The sequence below is a fragment of the Thalassophryne amazonica genome, chromosome 17, assembly GCF_902500255.1.
Source record: "Thalassophryne amazonica chromosome 17, fThaAma1.1, whole genome shotgun sequence".
NCBI classification, from domain to species: Eukaryota; Metazoa; Chordata; class Actinopteri; order Batrachoidiformes; family Batrachoididae; genus Thalassophryne; species Thalassophryne amazonica.
Window position 1 is genome coordinate 50,521,942 of NC_047119.1, and position 9,415 is coordinate 50,531,356.

Here is a 9,415-nt window from a genome sequence, read left to right on the forward strand (position 1 = left end):
GTCAAAATTCCCCCTATCCCATATATTTTCCAACAATATGCACACCTATGAAAAGCAGATTGAGGGTTTCCTTACACCAAGGACGGAGATCAAGCAGGAACCAACACAGGCCAACTTCCAGCAGCAGCTCGAACTTCTGTCACCATCCTCCCAACCCCAGCCCACAGACACTGAACAGGGCTGTGAAATGAAAATTGTGAAATCCGAGGAAAATTTGCAAGGGGTCTGGGGGGCATAAGCCGGGGTCTCAGGCACTGTGGGATCCCAGAAACCAAATAAATTTTTTATCTAATGATACATTTTCAGCATCTCCTGGAACAAAAAAAAATCTCAAAATTAGTACATATTTAAATGACCCTGTATTCAACCTTTAATTTGAACCATCATCGATCATGTTGAAATAACACAATATGATGTGGAAATAGGACCTGGAATGATTTTTCTTTTAATTGTAAATCAAATAACTACATGAAATTCAGTATTTCAAAAACCACAGCTAAAGTTTGGAGAATATTTTGAAAATTGTGGTAAAATATCAACAACATACCCGATAGTAAAAAAAACAACAAAAAAAAAACAAAACAAAAAAAAGAAACAGAAAAACACATTCTTGTGTAAATTCCTGTAAATCCACTGTCTTTTCCCATGAAAAAAGTCTACATTAATTAAAAACTAATTTACATTCTTGTGTAAATTCATGTAAATCCATTCAAAGCCACAGTCTTTTTTCCCAATGAAAAATTCTAGATTAATGGAAAAAAGTCACATAATCTTGTCTAAAATCCTATTTGAACAGCACAATGTTTATTTTCCAGAGAGAGAAAAATTCTTACTGTTTTTCCTGATGGCACAGTTCACTTTTCGTTTCTATCTTTCAGGTGTGTTGATGAAGACAGCGACAATTCCATAGATTCTTATCCTTATCAGACTTTTTCAAACAGTCTTTCTTGCCCTCTTCTCTCTGTCTGACGTCATTCCATTACAGAGACATGCTGCAAAAGTCTTCTTTTAAAAACTTTAGCGCTCTAAAGGTTCGCGATGTCCACATGCTACGTTTAGCTTAAGTGTCGTGCAGGAGACACACAGCGCCGCCGCAGCAACCAACCAGTCCCGCTTTACGACAACTTTCCCAACAGTCAGGCTTTGAGAGAAGGATTTTTCTCCTCAAAACTCCGTGGATCCGAGGACATTGATTTGTATCTGTAACATACAGATCAGTGTCTGCGGACCACCGCAGACTTATAAAACTTGCATGATGTCACAAAAAAAAAAAAAAAAAAACACTTTGTGATAGACATTTTAAAAACTGACAATCACAATTAGAGTAAAACACTAACACCCCCTCCTCCCCATGATGAAATCTGCAGAATTTTGCGGACCCGCGGAGTTTTCACAGCCCTGACTGAAACGCAACTGCTGCCATCTCCATATGTTTCCTTTGTGGATCTGTAAAGAAATATGAAATGTGTTTTCTGTCTTCTGGCTGTTATAATCAAAACCTCTGAAGTGAGAGTGTTGCACAAGAAGCAGTTTTTCATTTACGGGGCCACCAACTCATTTTGTTCAACCCAACATTTCATCATGTCAGCGCACGTCTGGTGATATAGAATTCTGTCACGTTCACAGCAGATTCTAACATTTCAGAGGATGCTACAAATACAGAGGAAGGACGAGCAAACGCCTCCCAAGTGCTCTTCAATAAATTCTTCTTGATTCAAAACTTAGATCGGATACAGTCACAGAAGACGTGTGTTCATTTCTCAAACACCTCTCAGCTATTATTTTGACAGACCAGATGGCGCTGAAGCAGCTTGACAAAGAACACCCTAAAGTGGTGGGAAATGTGGACTTAAGAAAAACAAAGTGGCGCGCCCAAATAGCTCCCTCTGTTTAGTTACAACTTGTCATCTACTATCACCTCACAGATATCGCAGAAAAAAAACTCTCAACGGAAATTTTAGTACACGATTGAACTGTCGGGATTTTTAAAAGGGTGAACAGTAGACGTGAAACACAAACAGATACAGGGATTTCTTAAAACAGAGCTGCTATAATCCCCGTTAAGTGTCTGGCACTTTTAATGAAATGCATTAAATCCCCACCATCTGCTCCATATCTGACCCAGCAGCCGTCTCACCTTCTGTCACAAAACAGCACTTTCAAAGATGACTTTTGCTCTCTGGAACCAATGTTACATTAAATAAATATTTGCAAAAAGCATAATGGGAAAGGGGGGGGGGGGGGGGACTACAATATCTGAGCCAAATTGACAGTTGATTGATCAAATTTTCAAAGTGTTGCACATGTATGTTCTTGTGGGGTTACTAAGGTTATTTCTGACATGGCACAATAATCACACCTAAAGCAATTAGAAGTGAACTGCTGCCAAACTGTTCCAAGCAGCTAACAGGTGGCTTTGACAGGTTAGATGATGGATGCATGGTGGTTCATCAGTGGTGGTTCCAACTGACACAAAGATAAACACTGGATGGTTTGAAGCATTGCCAGATAGTTGCGTCTGTCATTAGGGTGAATGATTCCATCAACTCTTACTATGTAAAAGGCGGATGCCACGGGATGTTGCTAGGTGGTTTTTTTCTACGGTTAGTAAATAGTTGTAACACTGAAAAATAGCCAACTTACAAAAGCGTTACAATTGGTAAAACCTGAATGAATTAAGTTGTATGAACTTAAGTCTGTAAGTTCATACAACTTAATTCATTCAGGTAACACTTTTAAGTTGGTTCAACTATTGCCTTTTTTCAGTGTAGGTTGTTTGTGACCACTAGTATGACAAAAGGAATATTTTGAGGTGCTTGCTTCCACAGTTAGGATGACTTAGTAAAAGGTTGCTAGGGTGTATGTGACTGCAGGTACAGTAGTGTTCTGAATAATAGTAGTGCTATGTGACTAAAAAGATTAATCCAGGTTTTGAGTATATTTCTTCCTGTTACATGGGAAACAAGGTACCAGTAGATTTATTCTGCCTTACAGAAACCTGGTTACAGCAGGATGAATAGGATTAGCAGCAATCTTCCACTCCAGCTTATTAATTAATCAAAAACCCAGACAGAGCTTTAATTAATTTGAAAGCTTGACTCTTAGTCTTGTCCATCCAAATTAGAAGTCCCAAAAACCAGTTTTATTTGTTGTTATCTATCGTCCACCTGGTCGTTACTGTGAGTTTCTCTGTGAATTTTCAGACCTTTTGTCTGACTTAGTGCTTAGCTCAGATAAGATAATTATAGTGGGCGATTTTAACATCCACACAGATGCTGAGAATGACAGCCTCAACACTGCATTTAATCTATTGTTAGACTCGACTGGCTTTGCTCAAAATGTAAATGAGTCCACCCACCACTTTAATCATATCTTAGATCTTGTTCTGACTTATGGTATGAAAATTGAAGACTTAACAGTATTCCCTGAAAACCCCCTTCTGTCTGATCATTTCTTATATTTACATTTACTCTGTTGGACTACCCAGCAGTGGGGAATAAGTTTCATTACAGTAGAAGTCTTTCAGAAAGTGCTGTAACTAGGTTTAAGGATATGATTCCTTCTTTATGTTCTCCAATGCCATATACCAACACAGGGCAGAGTAGCTACCTAAACTCTGTGAGTGAGATAGATTATCTCGTCAATAGTTTTATATCCTCATTGAGGACAACTTTGAATGTTGTAGCTCCTCTGAAAAAGAGAGCCTTAAATCAGAAGTGCCTGACTCTGTGGTATAACTCACAAACTCGCAGCTTAAAGCAGATAACCCATAAGATGGAGAGGAAATGGCGTCTCACTAATTTAGAAGATCTTCACTTAGCCTGGAAAAAGAGTCTGTTGCTCTATAAAAAAAGCCCTCCGTAAAGCTAGGACATCTTACTACTCATCATTAATTGAAGAAAATAAGAACAACCCCAGGTTTCTTTTCAGCACTGTAGCCAGGCTGACAAAGAGTCAGAGCTCTATTGAGCCGAGTATTCCTTTAACTTTAACTAGTAATGACTTCATGACCTTCTTTGCTAATAAAATTTTAACTATTAGAGAAAAAATTACTCATAACCATCCCAAAGACATATCGTTCTCTTTGGCTGCTTTCAGTGATGCCGGTATTTGGTTAGACTCTTTCTCTCCAATTGTTCTGTCAGTTATTTTCATTAGTTACTTCCTCCAAACCATCAACATGTCTATTAGACCCCATTCCTACCAGGCTGCTCAAGGAAGCCCTACCATTAATTAATGCTTCGATCTTAAATATGATCAATCTATCTTTATTAGTTGGCTATGTACCACAGGCTTTTAAGGTGGCAGTAATTAAACCATTACTTAAAAAGCTAATTATAGGCCAATCTCCAACCTTCCTTTTCTCTCAAAAATTCTTGAAAGGGTAGTTGTAAAACAGCTAACTGATCATCTGCAGAGGAATGGTCTATTTGAAGAGTTTCAGTCAGGGTTTAGAATTCATCATAGTACAGAAACAGCATTAGTGAAGGTTACAAATGATCTTCTTATGGCCTCAGACAGTGGACTCATCTCTGTGCTTGTTCTGTTAGACCTCAGTGCTGCTTTTGATACTGTTGACCATAAAATTTTATTACAGAGATTAGAGCATGCCATAGGTATTAAAGGCACTGCGCTGCGGTGGTTTGAATCATATTTATCTAATAGATTACAATTTGTTCATGTAAATGGGGAATCTTCTTCACAGACTAAGGTTAATTATGGAGTTCCACAAGGTTCTGTGCTAGGACCAATTTTATTCACTTTATACATGCTTCCCTTAGGCAGTATTATTAGACAGCATTGCTTAAATTTTCATTGTTACGCAGATGATACCCAGCTTTATCTATCCATGAAGCCAGAGGACACACACCAATTAGCTAAACTGCAGGATTGTCTTACAGACAAAGACATGGATGACCTCTAATTTCCTGCTTTTAAACTCAGATAAAACTGAAGTTATTGTACTTGGCCCCACAAATCTTAGAAACATGGTGTCTAACCAGATCCTTACTCTGGATGGCATTACCCTGACCTCTAGTAATACTGTGAGAAATCTTGGAGTCATTTTTGATCAGGATATGTCATTCAATGCGCATATTAAACAAATATGTAGGACTGCTTTTTTGCATTTGCGCAATATCTCTAAAATTAGAAAGGTCTTGTCTCAGAGTGATGCTGAAAAACTAATTCATGCATTTATTTCCTCTAGGCTGGACTATTGTAATTCATTATTATCAGGTTGTCCTAAAAGTTCCCTGAAAAGCCTTCAGTTAATTCAAAATGCTGCAGCTAGAGTACTGACAGGGACTAGAAGGAGAGAGCATATCTCACCCATATTGGCCTCTCTTCATTGGCTTCCTGTTAATTCTAGAATAGAATTTAAAATTATTCTTCTTACTTATAAGGTTTTGAATAATCAGGTCCCATCTTATCTTAGGGACCTCATAGTACCATATCACCCCAATAGAGCGCTTCGCTCTCAGACTGCAGGCTTACTTGTAGTTCCTAGGGTTTGTAAGGGTAGAATGGGAGGCAGAGCCTTCAGCTTTCAGGCTACTCTCCTCTGGAACCAGCTCCCAATTCGGATCAGGGAGACAGACACCCTCTCTACTTTTAAGATTAGGCTTAAAACTTTCCTTTTTGCTAAAGCTTATAGTTAGGGCTGGATCAGGTGAACCTGAACCATCCCTTAGTTATGTTGCTATAGACTTAGACTGCTGGGGGTTTCCCATGATGCACTGAGTGTTTCTCTTTTTTCTCTGTATGCACCACTCTGCATTTAATCATTAGTGATTGATCTCTGCTCCCCTCCACAGCATGTCTTTTTCCTGGTTCTCTCCCTCAGCCCCAACCAGTCCCAGCAGAAGACTGCCCCTCCCTGAGCCTGGTTCTGCTGGAGGTTTCTTCCTGTTAAAAGGGAGTTTTTCCTTCCCACTGTCGCCAAGTGCTTGCTCACAGGGGGTCGTTCTGACCGTTGGGGTTTTTCCATAATTATTGTATGGCTTTGCCTAGATTCAGTAGATTCTCACAAATCCAACAAGACCAAGCATTCATGATATGCACACTCTTAAGGCTATGAAATTGGGCTATTAGTAAAAAAAAAAAAAAAAAAAGTAGAAAAGGGGGTGTTCACAATAATAGTAGCATCTGCTGTTGATGCTACAAACTCAAAACTATTGTGTTCAAACTGCTTTTCTTGGCAATCCTGTGAATCACTAAACTAGTATTTAGTTGTATAACCACAGTTTTTCATGATTTCTTCACATCTGCGAGGCATTCATTTTGTTGGTTTGGAACCAAGATTTTGCTTGTTTACTAGTGTGCTTGGGGTCATTGTCTTGTTGAAACACCCATTTCAAGGGCATGTCCTCTTCAGCATAAGGCAACATGACCTCTTCAAGTATTTTGACATACCCAAACTGATCAATGAAACCTGGTATGCGATATATAGGCCCAACACCATAGTAGGAGAAACATGCCCATATCATGATGCTTGCACCACCATGCTTCACTGTCTTCACTGTGGCTTAAATTCAGAGTTCGTGGGTTGTCTCACAAACTGTCTGTGGCCCTTGGACCCAAAAAGAACAAATTTACTCTCATCAGTCCACAAAATATTCCTCCATTTCTCTTTAGACCAGTTGATGTGTTCTTTGGCAAATTGTAACCTTTTCTGCACATGTCTTTTATTTAACAGAGGGACTTTGCGGGGGATTCTTGCAAATAAATTAGCTTCACACAGGCGTCTTCTGTCACAGCACTTACAGGTAACTCCAGACTGTCTTTGATCATCCTGGAGCTGATCAATGGGCGAGCCTTTGCCATTCTGGTTATTCTTCTATCCATTTTGATGGTTGTTTTCCGTTTTCTTCCACACGTCTCTGGCTTTTTTGTCCCTTTTAAAGCATTGGAGATCATTGTAGATGAACAGCCTATAATTTTTTGCACCTGGATATAGGTTTTCCCCTCTCCAATCAACTTTTTAATTAAACTACGCTGTTCTTCTGAACAATGTCTTGAACGTCCCATTTTCATCAGGCTTTCAAAGAGAAAAGCATGTTCAACAGGTGCTGGCTTCATCCTTATATAGGGAACACCTGATTCACACCTGTTTGTTCCACAAAATTAACAAACTCACTGACTGAATGCCACACTACTATTATTGTGAACACCCCCTTTTCTACTTTTTTTTACTAATAGCCTAATTTCATAGCCTTAAGAGTGTGCATATCATGAATGCTTGGTCTTGTTGGATTTGTGAGAATCCACTGAATCTACTGGCACCTTGTTTCCATGTAACAATAAGAAATATACTCAAAACCTTGATTAATCTTTTTAGTCACATAGCACTACTTTTATTCTGAACACTACTGTATGACAAAAAGTAGATGGCTCTGGTGTATTTTAGGTGGTTGCTTCTGTGATGTGGATGATCAAAAGTATTAAGAAGTGGTTGCTTGGGTGTTGGAAACTAAGATGTTAAATGCATAGGTTATGTGATGTTCCTGGGATGTTTATAAATGCTAGAAAGGTAAAATGTCAATGTTCTGGGATGTTGCTAAATGGTTGCTTCTGTGACTTTATTGGCAAAAGTATTGGTAGGGTGGCTACTTAGACAGGCAAAGGGATTGGTTTGTTGATGTTGCTAGGTGGTTCCTCAGCTATTCCTAATATGTTCACAAAGACACAGAATGAAAAGGTGGTTGGACAAAGAATTTGTGGTTCCTTGTGCAATGTGTGTAGCAAAAAGCATGAGTAAGTAAATGTGAGAATGTTTCTGACTGCTACGATGGTAAAAAGGATTTTTCCTAGGAGGCTGCTAAGTGCCCCTCTAGATTCAAATTTTGGTGCACTGTGCTATATGCACATACAGCATCAAAACTGTGGGAGACTGGTTTTCTGAAAGAATTAGAGGAAGAATAAAGTAATACCATGCTTCAAAACTCAAACAATACCACTTGGCAACAACAATTACTATTCCACATATTTCAGGTGAGATCAAAGTGAGAAGGTTTGATGAGACACACTGAAATATTACCTTGAGTCCGCCACACTCTGCCGCTGAACCTCGGTCCACTCCGGTGATGTAAATACCCAAAGCGTATTCAGCTCCACCACGAATCATCAGACCAAGAGACCGGCCATCATCTAAAACCAGGTTGACCTGTTGGAATTGAGATTGATGGAAAATTGATGGAAAAACAAAGATGAAAAACCGAGGTTAAAATCTGAAATTACGTCAACCAGATACTTTTAAAATAACATTATAAGACATCTTTCAGTCTCAGCTGCAGGGTTTGACAGGTTGCCAGATCTACCTGAGGTGCTTCAGACAGAAATAGAGATGTTTTACACAATGTGCCAGAAAATAGCAGTTCTCCTTCGAGATGGGCTTTGGCAGGCCAGAAAACTAAGAGGCTCAGGAGCAATGTAAATGTGGCGACAGAGTTATTAACGAGGAGGCTGAGTTTGTTTTGATTGAAGAGTCACTGTTTGAGTTGATCCACTTTGTTTACATGCTCGCCAGTGTCGCTCGCCGCAATCAGAGGACAATACCTAGAACATTTCCTCACAAACCACATTAAGACAATCCCTCTGCTGAAAATGATACTTTCAAGTTTAAAGATATTGCAAAAGTCTTTTGAACATCCTTTAAAATATATACTAGATAGCCCCACCTCAAGTTGTCTAATGACTGTTTGTTAGCTTTATAGTTTTGCTTGTTTTAAAATGGGTATTTTAATTGTTTTTAAGTTATATTTGGAGTTTTCCTTTAACTGTAATGTCATTTTAAACTGGCATCATGTCCAGGGTAAACCCTGCCTCATGCCCTATGACTGCTGGGATAGGCTACAGCCCCCGTGACCCTTGACTGGAGTAAGCGGGAATAGACAATGACTGAATTATTATGATTATTATTATTATTATTATTATTATTAGCAAGGGGACCTGTGAGAGTAGACAAGCCAACGTCACAGCCAAGATGACTGCATTTGTCAAAGAGGGATAGCAACCCATGAAGAGAACCAACAACTCCATTGGTTTTCCCGACTGGATCATGGCAGTTGACCTAGATAGGCAACTGAAAATCATCCCTGAGACCAGACATCACCCTGCTACAAAACAGCTATCAATGCCTTGGGAGGAGAGGAAGATGGGATAGTACCAGGAACTGCTGGAGGCTTGTCGTAGGAAAGGGGGGAGAACCAGGTATGCCCATGGAAGTGGGTCGCCGAGGGTTTAGCGGCCAGTCCCTCAGCAAGCCTTATGGAATACTGGGTGTCACTGGTGCTAGCAGGAGGAAAGCCGTTCACAACCACGTGGAGGCTGCAGAGAGGCCATCAAGTTTGATTGATTGAGTTTATTTTGTAAAATCAATATAAACACACAAAGGTGAATATATCAATTATACACG

The 9,415-nt window shown here is 39.4% G+C and overlaps 1 protein-coding gene across 3 annotated transcripts in view; it reads right to left on the reverse strand.

Annotated features, from left to right (window-relative positions):
• whrna (whirlin a) overlaps positions 1–9,415 on the reverse strand; it is a 397,537-nt gene that overhangs the window by 202,199 nt on the left and 185,923 nt on the right. For all 3 annotated transcript variants that reach the window (XM_034191661.1, XM_034191660.1, XM_034191659.1), the window contains exon 3: positions 8,039–8,164. In XM_034191661.1, the coding sequence (XP_034047552.1) occupies positions 8,039–8,164 (126 nt within the window). The remainder of the gene's footprint in view (positions 1–8,038; positions 8,165–9,415) is intronic.